This window comes from Neodiprion virginianus, chromosome 6, assembly GCF_021901495.1.
Source record: "Neodiprion virginianus isolate iyNeoVirg1 chromosome 6, iyNeoVirg1.1, whole genome shotgun sequence".
In the NCBI taxonomy this organism is placed as follows: Eukaryota; Metazoa; Arthropoda; class Insecta; order Hymenoptera; family Diprionidae; genus Neodiprion; species Neodiprion virginianus.
The window spans coordinates 24545904-24567178 of record NC_060882.1 but is presented as its reverse complement, the minus strand read 5'-3'; the positions used below and the strand labels follow the sequence as shown (position 1 = coordinate 24567178).

The 21275-nt window shown below is 38.1% G+C and overlaps 3 protein-coding genes and 1 non-coding gene across 5 annotated transcripts in view; 2 read left to right on the top strand and 2 right to left on the bottom strand.

Annotated features, from left to right (window-relative positions):
- LOC124307530 (uncharacterized) overlaps positions 1-13065 on the bottom strand; it is a 48940-nt gene extending 35875 nt beyond the window's left edge. Inside the window, exons 1-3 of the mRNA XM_046769295.1 lie at positions 12151-13065; positions 10719-11277; positions 10546-10639 (exon numbers count right to left, since the gene is read on the bottom strand). Of these exons, the coding sequence (XP_046625251.1) occupies positions 10546-10639; positions 10719-11277; positions 12151-12156 (659 nt within the window). The 5' untranslated portion in view covers positions 12157-13065. The remainder of the gene's footprint in view (positions 1-10545; positions 10640-10718; positions 11278-12150) is intronic.
- On the bottom strand, positions 2738-2809 carry Trnat-cgu (transfer RNA threonine (anticodon CGU)). The gene has a single exon. It is a non-coding gene; the product is annotated as a tRNA-Thr (tRNA).
- Positions 13066-13088: 23 nt separating the features above from the next.
- Positions 13089-14666, top strand: LOC124307538 (transmembrane protein 50A). The gene is made up of 4 exons (XM_046769311.1): positions 13089-13225; positions 13797-13903; positions 13986-14146; positions 14291-14666. The coding sequence occupies exons 1-4, from the start codon at positions 13127-13129 to the stop codon at positions 14395-14397; spliced, it is 474 nt and encodes a 157-aa protein (XP_046625267.1). The 5' UTR covers positions 13089-13126; the 3' UTR covers positions 14398-14666.
- A 497-nt stretch (positions 14667-15163) lies between these two features.
- On the top strand, positions 15164-21257 carry LOC124307532 (hypoxia up-regulated protein 1). 2 transcript variants are annotated; one of them, XM_046769300.1, is made up of 9 exons: positions 15164-15325; positions 15466-15603; positions 15990-16950; positions 17034-17296; positions 17544-17677; positions 17805-17998; positions 18846-19134; positions 19198-19627; positions 19711-21257. In XM_046769300.1, the coding sequence occupies exons 2-9, from the start codon at positions 15472-15474 to the stop codon at positions 20200-20202; spliced, it is 2895 nt and encodes a 964-aa protein (XP_046625256.1). In that variant the 5' UTR covers positions 15164-15325; positions 15466-15471; the 3' UTR covers positions 20203-21257. The 2 variants fall into 2 exon arrangements, with proteins under 2 accessions (XP_046625256.1, XP_046625255.1); XM_046769299.1 differs by having other exon boundaries at positions 17805-18043.
- The last annotated feature ends 18 nt before the right edge of the window (positions 21258-21275 follow it).

Below are 21275 nucleotides of genomic sequence, written 5' to 3'. Positions count from 1 at the left end.
AGTTCCGAGCGAGGGTGTCGTCCCCCATACCTCTTACCCCTTACCCCATACCCCATACCCCCCTGCTTCCCGCCAAAGTCCCGAACACGCCACGAATACTAGACGCTGGTTTGTGCCGTGAATTCAACGTCATATTGTTTGGCTGAAATGCTCGTCACGTTACGAGTGCCACGATGCTAACACTCCGCTCTATAGGATTATAGGCTGTACGTATAACTATTCAGGAATCCAGCCGTCCACCCTACACGTCGAATCCTCCAAAATGCGACGACGAATCGAGTGATCCAAAAATTGGCGAAACACATTTCAAGAATAGAACGAACGACGCGACAAGTCCAATTTTCGTCCTCTTCGTTATACCGCGTTTCGTTCGACTCCCATATTATTATTCCACTCCTCGCTTTTGCATTGTTCGAGGAATCGCAAATCGCGGGATACGTTCGAGGATGTATTATACATGTATTATACGTGTCCGTGTTATCTGGAATAACGCGTTGAACCGAGTCTGTATGTCTCTAACTCTCTCTATGTATGCTCGAGCGCGTGCGCGCGTGTGTGTGACTTTGGAAAGCACTTTGCACGTGTAATATGGGGAAAAAAGTTAAAATTCATGAGACTTCTTCGGACCGGTTGCAGAAAGCGTGCGGAAAACTCGCTGGGAGGGATGGAGAAAAAGAGTGAGATAAAGAGAATGGAAAAACAAGGGTGGCGGAGGGGGGGGGGGGGGGGGGGGCGTTTCAGGGAGGAAAAAGGCTACCCACTTGACAGACATTTTACGGAAACTGTACTACCTATACCCCGTATTCGCGTAACTCTTGAATACCGACTGGTCCGGTACGTGCAACGCATTTGCAGAGGCACCGAAACGCTACATGAATTTCAAATCTTGTCATTTTACGTGGATCCTCTTAATTGACCAACTTCACGGCCTGTATATACACAGACGTACGTGTACGGATACCTACACACAAACACACACACACGCACACATACGTTCCATATTCGCGATGAGCAATTCCCGCACTGAATTTATCGACGTATTCTCAATCTTTCATTCTGCACACGTGCAACGAACGTATATAAGTATACTGTAGGTACATCTTAATATATATAAATCTCGTGTCACGATGTTTGTCCTCAATGGACTCCTAAACCACTTAACCGATTATAATAAAATACGCACACCATGTGCAGTTCGATCCAACTTGAGAGATAGGATAGTTTAAATCTCAAATTATAGTCGCAATTATAATATATTGCTAATTATTTGTCTGTTATTATTTGACAGTCACAATTATCTGTTAACTCCGAATGATTCTAACAGATGTCGATACCTTTCGACTGGGTTGAGTAAGTAATCAATAGATGGCGCTGCTATGGTAAATCTACGAACGTGTCATATAAGCTACACTAGCAATCCATCCCGGCTGCGCACGGGCATATAATAATATAATAAAAGAAAATACACAATGTTTACAGTGAGTTTCTAGAAAAATAACATTTATATTATTACTTAATATTATTATATGCCCGTGCGAAGCCGGGATGGGCTGCTAGTACCTACATAAATATATTATAGATACCCTTACGCCCCTCTGCTATGCGTACGCCCGCTGTTTACGAAATTGAATATATTAATTATTATCAACGATATATATAAATCGTACGTCCACAGAAATGCGTATAACAATGGGCTACGATTGAACGTGACGATTTTTTATCGTTTTGCAGATCGCACGCCGATTAGTTGTATATTATATACGATAAATCCAAACGGTTTGTAAATGCGAATTACATTGATCTTGAAGCATCCCAAAACGTCTGCATGGTTCCACAATGGTGGAAAATATCATACAAACGAAATTGCTTTACGTTACGCACTGTGCATTATAGTTGCATTCTGAAAGTCGAGTTTTTGCACGTTGTAAAACCGCCTCTCACCGATGCCGTAGTTAGGTAGGCATAAGGTAGGGTACAACATATAACGTACGTACAACGTTCTATATCTCAATATGGGCACCATCTGTGTGTCCTAATTGAATGGAAAATTGTCGTTCCTACTCCAAGAACCAGTTATTCTACTTGCTTGTCGCACAATTATTTTACAAAATAATTTCCTCTATGAACTAAGTTTGCTTAGATGATGCTATATTTAACGCAGCTCGAAGGATCTGCTGTGTGCGGAACGTATCCTCTTAAACTTCTACATTTCAAACATTTTATCACAACTATCATATGAACTATTCAATTACCCCACGTATATCATCCCCGCTTTAAAATATTGCTGACAAAAGCGCCTGACTTGAAAATTCGGAGCGAATCACCTCTTAATTACCATGGCCGTATGTTTTTTATATTTTTTTTTGTTTGTCATCATTTTCTCCGGTCGGTATGTAATTTCGTCGAATGAAGGATCATTTGTAGCAAGTATTACGGTTCTAAGTAATTTTACATTATTCAGTTTTTCCATAAGTGATTTTAAACAGTGGGGAAGAGAGATGATAAAATACGTGAATACTATTCTGACAGATTTCAAGTCTTTATGGTTCAACTTATTCCAGAACTATGATGAATTCATGCTGTGGGAGCAAATGAACGCAATTCTAAAACGGATTTTCAGATGTCATCAATGATGCTAGATCGATTTAGCAAGTATCAAATTTTTCAATTCAGAGAATGAATGAAAGGAAACAATGAATAGTATTTCGTTTGATAAAAGAAAAAAAAAAAATTTGCTTGCCTCCTGTGAGGTTTGAACTCACGACCCCTGGTTTACGAGACCAGTGCTCTACCACTGAGCTAAAGAGGCCCATGAGTACTCCTTGGTATCCGACTGATTTCAACCGCAGATACTTTTCATTTTACAATTTAAATTACACTCTGCATCTTAGTTGTCAACCAAGTGGACTAACCAACGCTGATAGCCGTGTTGTATACCGGCAATTACGAGTTGAATGTAACGGCAGTCGTAGATAACGAATAAAATGAGGTTTATATTACTATATAATTGCATTGCACATTCACCAATTTGATTCTAGATTAAGTAAAGACTGGTTGTTCAATTCGGGTATAAATTGAATAACGGGATGACAAAAATGCAGCGAATTAATGAAAAAAAAGAAAAGCATTAAAATTTGTACAATTACGAATCGTGTAGGCACAGCTGTGTGAATTGATGTGTTCACAGTATAAGCTTACCAGATTCTCAAGTTGCGGATTACGTTTTAGTTTGTTCAATTGCATGTGGCTTCGGTACGGTATGAGAAAAACCTTTGTTGGCAAAATCGAATTTCGAGTTAGAGGTACGCTCACACTCATTACACACGACGGTGTGTAATAATCCATCAGTCTCCAAAGGCTGAACAATGAGTTATGAAAGTCCTATTACATGAGAAATGTACGTACATATGCAGCATAGTAAGGAATATACATATTATTCTATGTCTATAAAACTTATTAAGTCGTGACGGCAAATGCCGGTATATATGTACAAACGTTATATACATGTAGGTGTACATGTTGTCCTTACATATAGATCGAGAGATTTTGCCGTTAATGAGACAGCTACATGGCACCTTATCATGTTATTCTAATTCGTCCGGATATTATAATGACTGTAAAAGATGTATTGCGTCTCTTACGGTCAGGCATAACAATATTATTCACACATTTTTTTTTTGGAAGTCGAAAGGGGTTTTGATTGACAAATTTTTTATCCCTGAATCAATCAGTATATATTGTTTTTTCGATTGATTGGCACCTCGGGAAGTCGATAATTCAGCCAAAACATCGTATAAGATCAATAGTGCTGAGGAAATACAAGATTTCACCGTTTTTCGGTTGTAATTTTAGAAACCTCGATCACTGCAGTGAATTGGAGCTACATATTTGCAATTCGGTAAATGCGACGATATAGCCCATGCAAAACTTCGTTTTATAAAGGTATTCAAAATCAGTTCAACTTTTGGCAAAATAACAAGATGAGACGAGCTCAAGTTTTTAATTTTTTTTTCCAAATTTTCGGGCCGCAAAACTTTTTTTCTTATTATCAATCTGTAATCGGCTTTTCCTACTTGCAGCCCATGAATGCGTATAGCTGCAAAACCGCAATTGGTGCTCCTGATTTTTAGCCAAAATACAAAATTTTCTTCGACATTTGGAAGTACTTCACAATACAATACCAAAAATCTAGTAACGTAGTCTTGATTTTCTAGCTAAATCGACATCCTCTGAATACATGCCTATCATCACGCGATGTGCGAAAGAACCCTGACGTTACGAGAACGTGCCGCGTCGATTTCTACGTCTTTCGTCGAACGGTACGTATTAACGTGTTCTGCAACGTAATTCTGCGGATAGATGGGTAAAGTAGATAAAAAAGTAAAAGAGAAAATGAAAGTAAAAAATAACGGTACATCATGTCAGAGTTTTGGAAAGAGATTGACCCTGCATCGTACAAGTATACGTATAATATGCGCATAGATATGGACGGTGTCCGGGTCTCTAAAAATATAATACGAAATCTCTGGCAGGCTGCAGAACCTACACAAAGTTCTGTACGGCAGCAGAGCCAAGCGTGAATCGTGACGCAAGGCAGATGTCTTCTGGGTGTACATACTTCCCGTTTGCGTGACGCTTTCTTCCCCCTGGATCTTGCATGCCTCATCCCCGGTCGGGGTTTCTCTCGCCCTCAAAATGTCCTTAAAATATATCCTCCCCACTTCCGACGTTCAAAAGTCCCAAGCCCTTGAAAAGGACAGCTGTTGCGACGTCTTTAAGATTACACCGATGGGGGGGAGAAACGGTGGAACGGCGGAAAGGAGGGCGGCGAGGGGGTTCCAGACTATAACGGGCCTTTTCAGACGCAATAAACGAGACCCAAAAAAACCGTCACGAGCTCCTGGGCCCATTGTCCGATTAAGCGCAGATGCTAACCAATGAATGTGCAATATAGAATATATATAATAGAGAATGGAAGTAGCTCGACAAAGGAATATGGGTCTTTCTCGACCCTTTGGTGCAAACGAGTCTTTTCACCTTTTTTTTCTCTTCTTCTTCTTCTTCTTCTTTTGCAGTTTTGCATTAGCGCATGAAGTTGCTGCGCTCCGAAAGTTGACAATAAAAAATATCTACGTGCAGAATGGATGCGTTTTTCTGCACGAGGATAGAAAGCAAAATATCGCAGGGATACAACCTACGTAGGTATTTCCGGGAATAGTGAATATTGAGCAATTATTTATAAATTGCAGCATGAGTCAATATACGTATACCGAGTGAATTTCTAACGACTGCATGATCCGGCGTCTACTAAAATTCGACACGCACGCGCTACAATCCAAGAGCAACTGTTGGACATGGTGATCAACCGTCTCTAACCTTAAAAATTTTGAAAGTTGTGAATTGAGCATAACTGCTACCGACGACTGTCAAAATTTTTGAGATCACGTACATCGCGCCGAACTGTCGTTTAAATTTATGACCTGTTGGTCACCCTGGCAAACAGCCGCTATAGGATTAAAGCGCTTGCGCATTAAATTTTAGCAGACAACGAACCATGCAGTCGTTAGAAATTCATTCTGTAAAAACACGAAAAAGTTATAAACGTCGCTGTAGACAATTAATAAACCGTATGCGAGATGTGTGCCATGGTGTGGAATTTTTCTGGGAAGAAATTGTTAAGAACTACACATTATTCACATATTCACGTACAGCGGTCTCGATCATCGTCTGGCGAGACGAAAACTCAGGGTATGTAATATTTCTTTCAATTATACGTACATGCTGACATCTTGTACCTACGCGGTATTCATAAAATACGCACGTTACGGCCAATAGCTTATCGTTATACGTCGATTTTGGCTCGTGTTAACTTCAAGCCAGTCTATTAATCGATGTAAGATATCATATACCGGCAAGTATAAACATTCATAAATGTTTTCCCCGTCTACGTACGTGTGTATACGTATACGTGTTATGTATTCCCCGCTATAAAAACATGTTTATAAGACTGTCTTTGATATTAAAAAGCCGACTCGCCACATCTCGTTCTCGAACTCGGAGTAATTTATATTTCTAATCCCATGTGTTTGAAACCACGTTTCTTCGCAGTTCGTCGTTTCATCGTGTCCTTTTACATACGTAAAATAAAAATATGATAATACATGATTTCCTGTTCCCAGTATATTGCCAACCCAACGTGTGCAGAAATTTTCATCTTCATGATCGCAAACGTTGTATAGGCACTAATCGATTATATGGGTCACGCAATCTTCGTAAACAATTTCAATGTGACATGATAAATGAAAAATTATTCAACGTTGTAAGATACTATCGTCCAACATTACGTCACCGGATCATAAATTGGGGTTCGAACACGAATTAATTATTCGATATTTAGTGCAAATGAAGTAATTCAGCTGCACAACACTAGAGTGTTGAGGTGTCTGAAAGCAGGCTGATCGAGACGAGCGATAAATTCGGCAGTTGGTAAAAAAACGTACCCATCTCTGTTTACACATGTAAAAACGTGTCACCTAATACGGTTTATCGTCTCGAAAAACTCAGATATGCCCACGTCCTACAACGGTGTACAGCAATGACTCGAATTCTGTGAATCGTATGACGACGCGTAGAATGGATAGGTATAATGTAGGTAGGTATATAGCCCATGTTCGTCACGATCCGGCGTTGCCTACTTTCGCGCATGTATGTACATACATATCTGGCAACATGACCCGCTGCCTCACATGTCTGTATAGGCTGGCGTAGTGATCGTCAGCGGATCGGAGATTAAAGAACATCGTGCAGGTGTATGCGTCGTGTAACACGCGGCGGAGGTACACGTTATACGTGTGTTAGGCATGTACGTGCGTATAAAACAAGAGAGATGCAGAGGTTATAATAACGAAGGATCGTAAAATGTAGATCGCATAACGCGATTAGAAACGGTATAAATATGTATATTGCGTATGGCCATAAAGATCGTCGTCGATAATTATAAGCCAACAAAGAAAGAAAAAACGCGTTATATAGCTGTCCGAGGCGAGCGAGACGGCGGGTTAGGTACCCTGCAGCGCTTCGGTGCCGCGCGCATCGGCGGCGTTTTAAAATTCAAAAATGGCGTCCTGCTCTCCCTCCTTCTCCTCCCCAGACGCCTCAGACGCCTCAGCCTCAACTCGCTCCGACGCGAAGGTCTAGAGAATTTTTTTTTTACTCAAACCTCCGCTCGTACATAACATTCTTGGCGCGCGCGAAATTCGCGGTGGCCGCGCGCGGTTCTCGAACGACGCGACGGGACGCGACGTAAAAATTTAACAAGGACGGAGTTCCACCTCCTCTGCAAGCGCCGACCCGCCGTGGCGACAGCTACCAGGTTTCTACGTTCTATACATGCGTAGGTATACCTGTGTACCTACGTACCTACGTACGTACGCACGTCTTACACGCACGCGTGCACAGGCGTCCAGAGTTTACTGGACGAATCTCCCTCGCTTTTACCCTTGAACCCGACAGACGCGGGCAACTCTGCAGCGCCGCCGCCGCCTTTCAACGCTCGAGAAACTACGCGAGCTTTCGCGGCGAAAATCTTATGCGCGGTGACGTCAGAGGCGCAGACGCAACCCGCCGCTTACGTAAAAATCGCGTTATTTTGACCGAGCCCACGTTCACGCCCTCCCCGTTAAACTGCTCCACGATAACGCGAACGCTCGAAAGCCGCGACCGCCTACAGAGCCGACTAGTCTCTATTTTTTCATTGCTTTGTTTTTCGGCTTTTTTATTATTTTTTTTTTTTCGTCCCCGTTGTTGTTATCGCTTCTACTCTCGCAAACTTTCCAATTTTTCCCCGCTCTCGGCCCCTCGCTGCCGCTTCTACGTTGCTGATCGTGCCGATGCTGCTCTAACGACGACGATGACGACGGACCGTTGCGGGAATCGCGGTGTCTGTACATACATTATAGCTGCTTACAGGCAGCGCAAACCTATATTGGGAGTATTAACATACTGGAATCGACGGGGCATCGAGGTGGGAGTTGTAAATTTTTAATCGCAAAGACCGGTTACCTCGCCTCTGTGTACGAATCGGGTGTGACGTCTCGAAACACTCGAGGTAACGCTTTCCAGAGCAGAGATTTAATGAGAGAACGAGATGGAGGAGGATCGAGGAGGAGGAGGAGGAGAATATCGGTTGAAATTCACGAACAGAGCCTGAATTTACATTGACGATTTTTGGCACGATTCAATATGTTTGTCCGTGCAGTGAAATAAATGTATCCTAATGGCCGTGTATCTGAATGTGTGTTCACGTGCATGTACGATATTCGCAGCGTTATTTCGTTATTGTTATTATTTGTTTTCAGCACGCGTCGGTAAAGACAAGGCAATCATTAACGCATGGGCTATAAAATACGCTTTATCGATTCGCTTTTGGAGTTAATGCTTCGTTTGATATTGGAGGCGTGGCGCAGGGCTGAAAATATTTTTACTACGAAACGTGCTCGGCATTGTTGACACGCAATCAAGGATCGCCCATTGTTCTCACTAACCTACAGCACTGTTGTCATTAGCATTTTTTAGCCGTGACTGAGTTTCAGAAACAGGTCTCTCTTTAAATAGATAACGAACGTATATCAGTAAATAGCGTATCATCTGGCTCGTGCTTTTCTCCATTCATTGTCGCGCAAAGTTATACGAATCTGGGTATAATAGAAATGAGAATTTTTCTATTCGTCAATTCATACTCAAAATCTCATTCCTTTGATACCTGCAATGCGTGTAGCGAGGGTTTCTTCTATAAACCCAAGAATACTGACGGTTCAGGTATTTTAGCGTGGGGTTAAGGAGAACATCATTCTTTACTCTCGCTAGTCGCAGTTTAGTAGGGGACTCGCAATTATTGCGGTCGAAGGATATAAAAGTCCATGTAACGTTGTATATTAATCACGTGTAGAGACGTTACGCGTCGTATATTTAAGATCTGTATGCTTATTCTGTACGTAAGATACACGTCAGAACCGGTTATTGAGACTTTCGAAAATTCCAAGATGACGTATCGTACGAACCACAGACAGACCCGTGCCGAGGCAACCTCATTATGGAAAGCTGTCTGCAGGATGCAGCTATCGATGATGCATTTTTCGCTCTGCCTGGTTAACGTCCGAAACGTTTTCGTCTCATCCCGAAACGTAGGTATAATGCAATTTTTTAGGTTGTAGAGAAAGAAATCGATCGAAATCCTATAGAAATCAGTCAAAAAATACGTTTACGCAATATCATTCGGCGACAAGCTTTAGAATTTTCGAAAAACCACGCAATTCGAAATCAAATTCAATTTTATTATATCATGAAAAATTTAGCCGGACTCTACGCCGAGTATTCCTGCAAATACTCACGCTATAGAACGCGAATGAGAAATTTGTTTTTATTTGCAAGTACAGTTAGTTGAGTAAGCGAGACAATGAGAAAAAAAATGATTCAGCATTGACAGAGAGTAAAAAAAATAATGTGCGGTATTCATTTGATTCGAGTAAATAAACGGTGAATAATGTACAATATGCTTTTCACTGTCATCCTCTGATCTTTGCATCAGGGATCATGGAGTGCGGGGTATTACCGATGAGAAGTTTGCAAAAGTAGTGCGGTGTCGAAGTGTTAAAAGCAAACGAGTGACTCACTTACCTTGAAAAAAGTTTTTCAATACGTTTCTGTATGGTTTAATTCATTCAATCGTATAATATGACGTAACTCACCGCACGCGACACGACATTAGCTTACATCGCGAATACCAGTTTCGTCAGCGTATACAACGTGCATACATATAACACACTGTAGATAAACGATAACCATAAATACAAACTCGACGTAGCTGCGACATTTTTATCCTATAAAATAACTTGAATTCTGATTCAATTCAATAATTAGCTACGGTGAAATCCGGTTTTCTTTATTAGGTTTTTATAGTAACGTTATTACTATACATATAATAATTCTTTCCGGATTTCGAATTTTTATTGCAACTCGAAAGAAAGCGAAGAAAAAAATTAAATAAAATAAAATTACGCTCAGCTGTTCTCCGAACGGGTTTTGCCAACACCGCAGGGAATTTGATAATATAGTTATATATGCATAATATTACGTATATGTACCGACGTATCGTCATATACCCGGTACTCCATTGAAATTTTTATTAATCCATAAATAGATCGCGTGGATTAAAGAAAAAGTTACATCTGCTCCTCTACAGATTGTATTTAACAATCGTTCCAAATAATTTTCTTTTTGTAATCGCATTAGAAAAATAGAGAATTATAATATTGGAAAAAAATATGTGCCACGAAATACCGAGTCAAACTGACGGTAATACTTCATCTAGATGCAGATTCTTCTTGTTTCAATACAATTTTTTCTCAATAAATTAGTTTCGCAACTGATAGTAAAAAACATGTATGACATGATTTATAATCACGCCTCGTGTTCTTGTAAATTTACAGAACTTTGCATGATTGCAATTCATTCGCGTTACGATAGCTGCAGTAGTAAAGTACTTACCCAATAACGTTTGCGGTACTTTTTTCTCGCAAGTCAGGTGGAAGTTTATCGGAAGCTTTCATTCGAGTTCTAGCCGATGTTCGCGGAGCTTTGGCTACAATCAAAAATGTTTAATAATAGAACATCAACCGATGCGAATAAGGTAAAAAAAGAAAGTGGAATGTTCAACTTACTGCGGTCTTCGGGTGGTGACGTTGTCTCAATTTCGCTCAGGAGATTTTCGACTCTGTTAGTCAGAGCTTCGTGAACTTTCCAATCGTGTATTTCTTTCCGCAATACGTAAGTTGGGTCTCTTGAACTAGCCGCATCGGTATCGAGGCTCGATACCTTTTTCGCCTTTCTGGACTGTTCAGTAAATTCTTTTTCTTCATACCGCCTCCCGTGAGTATGCAAAAATGGTGACGATGGCAGCTGATACTGAATATTGTCCCGATTTTCTTCATCTAACACACAACACAGGCTCCCCTTTTTTTTAATTGCCTGTACTTTTCCATTTAAATCTCTCGTTTCACTTTCCGGGCTCAAGACCCGCGCTGACGCCAACTTTGATGCCGTTTTACAATTAGAATTGGCAGACTTTGAACGCACTCTTCTCGGCCCGGTGGTGTAAATTATCCCACTTGCTGGGGCAGTCCAGTATTCCGTAGAATGTTTATCCCCATTTCGCGTTTCGTTGACTCGTATTGGTGCCTTGTCACACCGTTTGATCTTATCTCCAGGCTTCTTTCCCTTCTGTTATTAAGTACAAGATTATTATCTACATCAATGTGACCATATAACATTAATAAAATGATCCATTATCGCGAAATAGTTATTAAGTTTTCTTTCTTTTCCCCCAATATTCGCATATCATTATGCCTACTTGCTATAATGGAATATAAAATATCGATAGACGCTATTGGGCGGTTGAAAATATGCTGATCTGACAGAGGTGTAATTAGTGAGAAAAGTTTATTTTTATTGCATCTTTCAATTCCGTACTAATGCCCCCGCACCACTATAAACGCCTGACTGTCTGCAAGAACATGTCCGTACCCTGATGTACGCATAATTATCACTTATAAGAATCAGCTGATTACTTTGTTCAGCGCCATATTGCTCCGCAATCTGCTCATACTTTGAATATCAATTACGGATATTCCGCAGTTATTATTTAGCATAAACGGGGATTGATGTTTCAAGCTGTAAAATTAAAATTGCGCGTCAAAAAATATCGTACAATTTTTTTAAAAAAGTAATATTTCATCGAGTTAGGTCAAGTTACTTGCATCAAAAATTTCTCGTATCCACCCCAGTTACGCTCGATTCAGGTTTTATAAATTACCAAGAGTTAGGTTATGGAAATTAGACCAAACAAATATTAAGCGACATGATAATTTTATTGAACCAGGTAATTAAGAATAACGAAATCTACGATATGGCAAATTAAACTATGGACATATAACACGAAATTAAATATAAAGAATAACAAAGAAATTGATTTTTTCTCGTGAGTATTACTAAAAATTCTGCCGTGCATTAATTGTGAACGAGATATGACTGTAATCTCGTTGTATGTGTAATTCTCTGGTGCGTGGGTGTTTTCCAATAAACACTTAAACTTACGCTCATATTTTTTGTTTTCTATTCACAATGATCTTGTGAACTGTGCGATGAACCGTCTGTTAAACACAAATGCAACGCCGGTCGAGCACTGAACCTTAGCAGCGGTACGTCAGGAGCGGAAAATTTCAAGTACGATGTCATATTAATATTGCGGAGTGAATATTCACTGAGGATTTGTTTATACTACAATCGGTATTAAGTGGCTGATCGATACGATTTAGGCGGTTGCAAAGACTCGCGGAATTTCTTACGATTTTAAACAGCTAATGGGGTAAATTTTGACGGAGCCGTGTTGGCCGCGTTTAGCGCGTTTGAAAACTTTTTGTTTAGCTATCGCTGGCCTAGCCGTCGCCACCTGTCAGTGATCGCTTCCGATACGGAAACATCTGTTCGCTTGTTTCATTTACACTCGGAGATGGCTTTGTTCGCTGCTTTCTATTTTTGCTAACCGCAGCTGTAAGCATAACTCAACTAATCAGATACTCTTGTTGTTGTCGATAAAAAAATATAGCTATATTCGCGTATGAGCGAACTAAGAGCGACTCAGCGGTATGATTCATGGACGTTTCGGCGCTTGATTCAAAACAAGTATCTAACCGACGTGAAACGATTGTGATTGATATTAGTAGAATTATTTCAGATCTACGAAATAACAGGAGCAAAAAGATTTGATGCGGGAAATCGTTTCAAATATGTTATCTGGCCCTGAATTCACCCGCACAGTGTTAGTTATCTCTTCTATTTTCAAATTTTAACATTTATTCTCACATTTCATCGCTCACTTGACTACACAGTACTTTAGTTTATCACTTTTGCCGTTCATGAAAAAGCGCCACAAACACTGCAGACGCTGCAGACAATGCGATTTCTGGTATTCTGACATTATTCGCGCTGTCATTTGTGTTTTAGGTTAAAAAAGACTTGTAGTAATTATTGATACAAGGGTCGACGGAAGGGTTGAACATTTATAAGAACCATGGCCTCCTGTCTCGAAAATATCCAAATTCCGGCGTGTGTTTGGTTTGACGGTGGTGAGAAACGAAATTCTTTGATGTCCATGCTTGCTGGAACATTGGTAAAAATAATATATTTTGTCTTCTTTTCTGTACGATTCTATACGATAATTCAAACAAAAAGTGAAATTAACTGCCATCATTTCAAGCCCCATAGATAAGAAATATATTTGAATAGATTTTGTAATGATAGACAGTTGGATTGATAATTGCTTCATTTTATGAGCAATTTCCAAAACTTGCCTTCTTTTATCTAATTTACTAAACTGTCACATGACAATGACAACACTGTTGTAATTATATTTTAGCAGACTCGTCAACTGTTATTCCTTATCGTTAATTAATACAATAAAATCCAGGCAGAGTCTTGTTATTGACTGCGGCCATTGTCGGCACTCCTGTGTCTCATTTTTATGGATTATAAGTTGGGTTCGTTCCTCTTCTGCTAGAATTTCCATACTGGCAGTCGATGTCAGAATATACCAAAAATTTATATGTTCAGTTCGTGTAACAGTATTAGCATTGTGTTTGTCAGTACGGTATTTTTGTTTAATGTTAAAATGATCTCGTGTCACCAAGTGATGAATAATTGAAAACAATGTAATTTTGAATATGATTTTTAATTAATTACAGTTTTTCATGGGATGGTGGTTCATAATTGATGCTCAAGCTAAATATCCCTATTTAATGCTTGACGCATATCACGTGTGCGGAGTGTTTGGTACCATATCGCTTTTCATGTAAGTAAGGATTAGTAACCTATGCCAGTCCATAAAAAATTATGCTGTCTACTCAGGTGTATGACACATATTTTTTTTCCAGGGTTAATTCAGTAACTAATGCTCAGATTAGAGGAGATGCATATAATGGAGGATGCCTTGGGGTCAAGGGTGCCAGAGGTTGGCTGTTTATCGGCTTCGTCATGGGATTTGCGGCAGTAATAGCAGCATGTTGGATTTTATTTACTGACTTTATCAGAAAGGGTTAGTTCAATGCGAGAGTTTTGAACCGCCAAGAAAAAACTACTTTCATTTTGTCATTTATGACAATACATCTTGAGAAAATGCACATCAGTGCAGTTTCGTTGATATAATCTATTTTATTGGATTAACATTTTCAACTTACAGATGTGTCGCATACCTGGCCTGGGGTTGGGCTTTTTTTACAGAACGTATTTATATTCGTGGGATCATTGACTTACAAGTTTGGTCGTTCAGAAGATCAGTGGGGTTGAACAGCTAATACATTACTATTATATTTATTTTAACTAAGGTAATATTTCTATTCTCAATCTCTCACAGATATTTCGTAACTATACGATGTGTATCTAAAACAGTAATTGTAAAAAATATTACGAAATATGGTTATTTATGTGTAGTACTCAGCTACCGCCTACTTATTATAAGTATGTATAATAATACTGCGCATTTAATAAGTGCTTATTACAGCTGAACTTGTAATAAATATTAAATTGCAATAATTTTCAAAGATGATTATCGTGAATCTTTTGTTTATGTGTGTATTCTAAATGTAATCTACTCTCTTGTATGTCCTGATATTTTGCAGAGACTTCTTATTGCTTTCCAAGTTTCCACACGTTGTGGTCAGGGTGAACAAAATTCTAAGTACTTTGAATTATGGATAGAAAGCAAAATAAAATGTACTATCTCATTAATTGATGGCGCGATATTAACTTATATATTTATACTTGATATTATCAAAATATATATTCGATACTCGTAATTGAAAGTATCGTTCATACTTGGCTGTCGGAGGTGATCATGTTATATTATGAGGAGAATTAATTGATTTTTTCAATCAGAAAGGTTCAACATTTTTTTGGTTATAGTACTTGGTAATTCATGATTGCAGCTTGCGCATTGAGTTACGAATACTGCGGGAGAATTTTTTTACTGTTATAGAATTTTGATTGGTCAACGGGGACCAATAGCAATGGCTTGTGACAAGTAATTCGACCAATCCGATTTCGCCACACAAACACATGGCCCTTGCAGCCGACAGAAGCTTGGAGAAGTAGAGTAAAAGTCCAGTGCGGAGCAATATCTGTTTTTATCCGCAAATACAAACTGTACATTATTTCCAATGATCCGTTAGTGCTGTTTGTTGAGAAGGAAGCGTTACACTTCATTATTAGATAAACGGTATGTCAAAATCGTCGAGAATTGTATGCTTTGTCCGGCCGGTAGTCTTAACCAAATTTGACAGCATGACAGCCTTGCTCATCGCAATAATCTAATTTTCTGAATATCCTAACTAATACTAGTCATCATCATTTTTTTAGTGCAAAATGAATCGTAAGAGAATGCTTGCCGTTTCACTGGCTTTTCTCGCTCTCAATATATTCATTGACAGTACTCATGGAGTTGCTGTTATGAGCATCGACTTTGGCAGCGAATGGATGAAAGTTGCCATCGTATCGGTGAGTAAACACTACTAATTGTATTTATATACAATTCTGTTCTATTTTCTATCCAGTCATAGTGCTCAGTTATTATTTATGTATTGCGATTCAATCTCTTACCATTCAATATGTTTAAAGAATCGCTCGGTATTTTTTACTACTGACCTATTTAAACGATACATACTTTGTTCAATGAAGGAAATGATTTCAAAGTGCCATGTAAATTGTATAAAGTTCATTTTTGGTAGTATTGTATTGGAATTATTGAGTACCACGTTTAGTAAATGTGGATTGTCACATGGCACTTCCAGACTTGATTATGTAGATAGTTTAAATCCAAATATAACAAATTCTTTTGTTTCCTTTTGTTAAACTGCATTTTCATTCGTCAATCTATTATTCAGCCTGGAGTGCCGATGGAAATAGCTCTAAACAAAGAATCTAAAAGGAAAACTCCGGTAACAATCGCATTTAGAAATGGAGAGCGTACCTTTGGAGAAGATGCGCAGGTTGTCGCTGTACGATTTCCTAAAAACAGCTATTCCTACATCTTGGATCTTTTGGGCAAATCGATCGATCATCCATTGGTTAAATTATATCAAACAAGATTTCCTTACTATGAGATTCTTGCGGATGAAGAACGTGAAACGATTATTTTTAAGCACGATGAGGAGACATTTTATACACCTGAAGAATTACTCGCTCAAATCTTGTACAAAGGAAAAGAGTTTGCTGAAACATCTGCCGGTCAAAAAATAAATGAGGCTGTAATTACAGTGCCTGGATTTTTCAATCAGGCTGAAAGAAAGGCACTGCTTCAAGCAGCCGATATTGCCGGATTAAAGGTTTTACAGCTTATAAATGATTATACAGCTGTAGCTTTGAATTATGGAATCTTTCGAAGAAAAGAAATCAACGAGACTACTCAGTACATTATGTTTTTCGATATGGGGGCCAGTAGTACGACAGCAACTGTTGTTGGATATCAAAATGTGAAAACAAAAGAAAAAGGTTACGTTGAAACCAATCCTCAGGTTAGCATTCTGGGTGTTGGGTATGATCGAACACTTGGAGGCCTTGAGATGCAAATTCGTCTCCAGAATTATTTGGCCAAGGAGTTTGATGCCATGAAAAAGACGCCAAATTCTGTTTTCGATAGTCCACGTGCCATGGCTAAACTTTTCAAAGAAGCTGGACGTGTGAAAAATGTTTTGAGTGCAAATGCTGATCATTATGCACAAATTGAAGGATTGCTTGATGAAAAAGATTTCCGCGTACAAGTCACTCGGGAGAAATTAGAAGAACTGTGCGCAGATTTGTTTGAACGTGTTGCAAGGCCAATCAAGACTGCATTAGAGACTTCAGGTCTGCTTTTGTGCAAATATTTTCTGAATTAATCCCAACGTTTTTAAATTTCTCACAATGTTTGATATTCCATTCAATTACAGCTTTAACTATGGATATTATCTCTCAAATCGTTTTGGTGGGAGCTGGTACTCGTGTACCTAAGGTACAAGAAAAATTGACGGAATTTGTGAAGCTTGAATTATCTAAAAACATCAATACTGATGAGGCTGCAGCCATGGGTGCTGTATACAAAGCTGCTGATCTTAGCCAAGGTTTTAAAGTCAAGAAATTTATCACCAAAGATGCAGTACTATTCCCCATTCAAATTGTCTTCGACAGAACTGTGGACGGGGCAACTAAAAGGGCAAGTAATATTTGAATAAGTACATCAGTTTAAAGTATCCAAACTTACCACTCATTATAATATTTCGAGGTATTGGTCAAAATTGACTAACACTTGCAGCTGTTTGGATGCCACTAACTCAGGTTATAGGATTACATTGAATTCTTTAAATAAAACCCTCGACTTATTTCCTCGTTTTTAGTTAAAAAAGCTAAAAGTGCCTGGAAAATTTCATAAACTCTTTGAACAACAAAACGAATTCCTACAGGTTCGAAGAATGCTGTTCAACAGAATGAATGCTTATCCGCAGAAGAAGATAATTACTTTTAATAAACATACCGATGACTTTGAATTCAGCGTGAATTATGCTGAGTTGGAATATTTGCCCGCCGATGAAATGGCGTAAGAATTTATTCTGTTATAAAATATATAACCTTGTTAATTTTTCGTAGCATTATCTTCATTCGAGTTCTTGGAAATTCATGAAATATTGAACTTTTTTAACCATATTAATTTTACTGATTAATAGGGCTGTTGGTAATACGAATTTGTCAATAATTTCTCTGAGCGGCATAGCTGATGCTTTGAGTAAGCATGCCAATGAAGGAACTGAAAGCAAAGGAATCAAGGCGCACTTTGCAATGGATGACAGTGGAGTTTTAAATTTGGCTAATGTTGAATTAGTGTTTGAAAAAACAGTTGTTGCAGCTGAGGAAGAAGAGGGTACTTTTTCAAAGCTTGGCTCCACTATAAGTAAACTGTTTGCAGGTTTGTGTTACCTGCCTTGCAGAAAATGGTCGTACATTCAATTTTTTTTTGTTTATTACCTTGTTTCTTTATTTATTTATTCTTTACTTTCAAGAAGATTGCTTGTGTGTGCATTCGTTTCTGTTATCTAAATTAGCCTAATTTGTAGTTTGTCTATGGCAGAGAACTTTCTTTTCTCTCCTATAGCAGTGTAACAGCTAAATGTACCGATTTGCTTATGTCCACTACTTACATAAAAAAATGTACTAATTCTTGACTGCTTTAAAATTATAACTATAGTTTACGTTCATTCTTTCGCAAACTTTGCATCATAAAGAAAATAAAAATGGTGCTCCAGCATTTATTTCGTTTGAAGACATATCTGTCGGACAAAAGTTTTGGCCTGTTTGGATACCTTCAGGAACAAATAAATTTGAGATTGCTATCGTCATGTAAATACTAAGTATATACTGCTTTTGCTATCTTATTGGGTATTTTTTTATTTTATTTTTTTTATAAATACACCACATGTACAAAATATTTCAAATGATTATAGTGACACGACCATTTTTTGTCAATCACTCATTCATTTTCAATGCACAATCATTATTGCGAAGTTTTTTTTATCAATAACATATCCGATTTTGGTATATTCCATATTTATTTTGCACAACCTTTGTCTACAATTTCTTGTCCATGTTTGCCAGAAATTAAATCTCTATTCGGTATATTTCGTAGCCTTTTGGTTGCTTGTTCTATCATTTGTTACTCTCGAAGTTATAATACAGAACAGAACTCATTCACTGTTATTTTTAATTCTCAGGATCAGATGACAAAGAACCAGCCGAAAAGGTTGAAGAACCATCAAAAGAAGATATTAAACCAGTTCACGAAGACCCAGATCAACTTGGTGTACAAAAAGAAGCAGATGCAAAGCCACAGAATCAAAATGAGACTCAAACAACTGAAAATAAACCGAGTAATAAAACTGAGAAGATAGAAAAGGAAAAAAAACCCAGCCTAGTTACCCTCAAAGAGCCAATCCCGTCCACTGAAGTTAGGCTAGGACCAAAGACTCTAGAGGGACCAAAGCTCGCAGAATCAACGAAAAAGTTAGTATTATAAAAATAATTTCTTATAAGCACTTGAAAACATGTAATTAATGCATTTTTCAGAATTGAGGCTCTAAATCACCATGATTTAGAAAGAACTAGACGCGAAAGAGCTCTGAACAGTCTCGAGGCATTTGTTATTGATGCACAACAGAAATTGCAATTGCCAGAATATTCCGAAGCTACAATACCTGAGGAATCTGAAAAGATTTTAGCCGCTTGTTCGACAATTTCTGATTGGCTGTATGAGGATGGATATGACGCAGATGCTGACACTTATGAACAAAAATTGGCGGAACTGAAAGGATTGACAAATGACTTGTATGCAAGAGTTTTTGAACATAAAGAGAGGCCAGAAGCTTTGAAGGGAATGGTTTCCATGATTCATGGCAGTACTACGTTCCTTGAAAAGGTGGCAAACGTGACCTCCAGCAGTGAAATATTTACCCAAGTCGAGTTGGAAACTCTTCAAAAAACTATTAATGAAACGCAGGTAAGATAGCCAGAAAATATTTGTAATTTAGGGTAATTAAAAATTGAATAAATGAATTACCTAATTTTATTCGTGTTATACAGGAATGGCATGATAAGGTCGTGAAAGAATTAGCGGATATACCTTTATATGAACCTGTGAAATATACAGTTCGCGATATTGCAAATAAAATGGCAATTCTGGATAGGGAAGTAAAGTATTTGGTAAACAAAGCAAAAATTTGGAGGCCCAAGCCAAAGGAAGAAGAACCAGCAAAGAATAAAACAACTGATAAATCAGACGAGGCTACAGCAGAAGTACCAGACGGTTCTGAAACGGCAGAGGTTCCAGCTACTGCAGACGAAGCACCTGTAAAGACAAAAGAAGAAGAAGAAGAAGACAAAGATGACGGAGTTGTAGAGGAAGAACAAAATAGTAATGTTGAAAGCAAAGGTGAAACAGATGATGGCAGCATTGAAATTGGTAGTGAAAAACATTCGCAGAATGAAACTGGGGAGACATTACAGTTGCCAGAACCTGATCCAGTGAAGACTAAGGATAAACCTAATCAAGAGGAGCCGCACCAAGAATTATAAGTGAAAAATGTATTTAAAAATGTATGAATTTTAAGTAACGTTTGAATGATGTGTGTGTTAGCGAATTATTCATTATCTGCACATTTCAACGATCAAGTACATGTGTTAAAAGTCCTGGAGACCCATGCAGAAGATTATTATTTAATTCTCTGATGTAACTTGAAACGCTGAATTCTATATTGAATTTTCTATCTCACATAGAATATATTGAGGCAAGGAAAAAAGTGTGATAAATCAGTCTTTACATAGCAGATGATAATATTCCGTGCTTCTTTGAAGTAAAAGAAGTTTTGTCCCTTAGAGCATAACTCCTTTTTTGTCATTAATATTTTACATCATCGGTTTGGTATCAGTTCTTCTCCGCTTTCTAAGAAACTGTACAATTATTTCATCATGTTCTTTTCAAACCAGTCGTAAAAAACATAAATTGGTTGAAAGTATGTAAAGCTTGAGTTACCAGTGAGATTCTTAGTCTAGAATTCGTAAATGCCTGGGGTCATATAAAATTTCAGTTATTAGGCTTGGTTAAAGAAGAGATCGAGAATGAATCATAGTAGCAATTGGAATGATGAACAATTTAAATACAATAAATATATGAAAGTTAATTGATATAACTTAAATTTGTAACTTTTTAAAATATCATCTCGTTTAGAGTAACAAAGAAGGGTGCAGTGCTCTTATATTTTTCGAATAATAATCGTTGAACAACGCACAACTTTAGATTGACATTGTCTATCAAAATTGAAAACGGAAATAGTCATTTCTTAAATATCATTCCAGTTACTATAGAGCACGAGAAATATCATGAATACAATGCAAACAAAGTAGTTCCACATTCAGAAACATGACAAAACAAAGGATTAGTAATTTTTATGACAAGATATCTCAAATGAGTTATTTGGTAATGATGTAAACTTATGTATGTGATTATTGATACTATCCTAAAATTTGCATTACTGGTCATTCATGTACTGTATTTGCATGTTAACACAAATACAACCTAGCGTTGTAAACTCCATTCCATTATAAAATTATTCATAATCTCGACAGTGAAATGTGTTATTTATTATTGA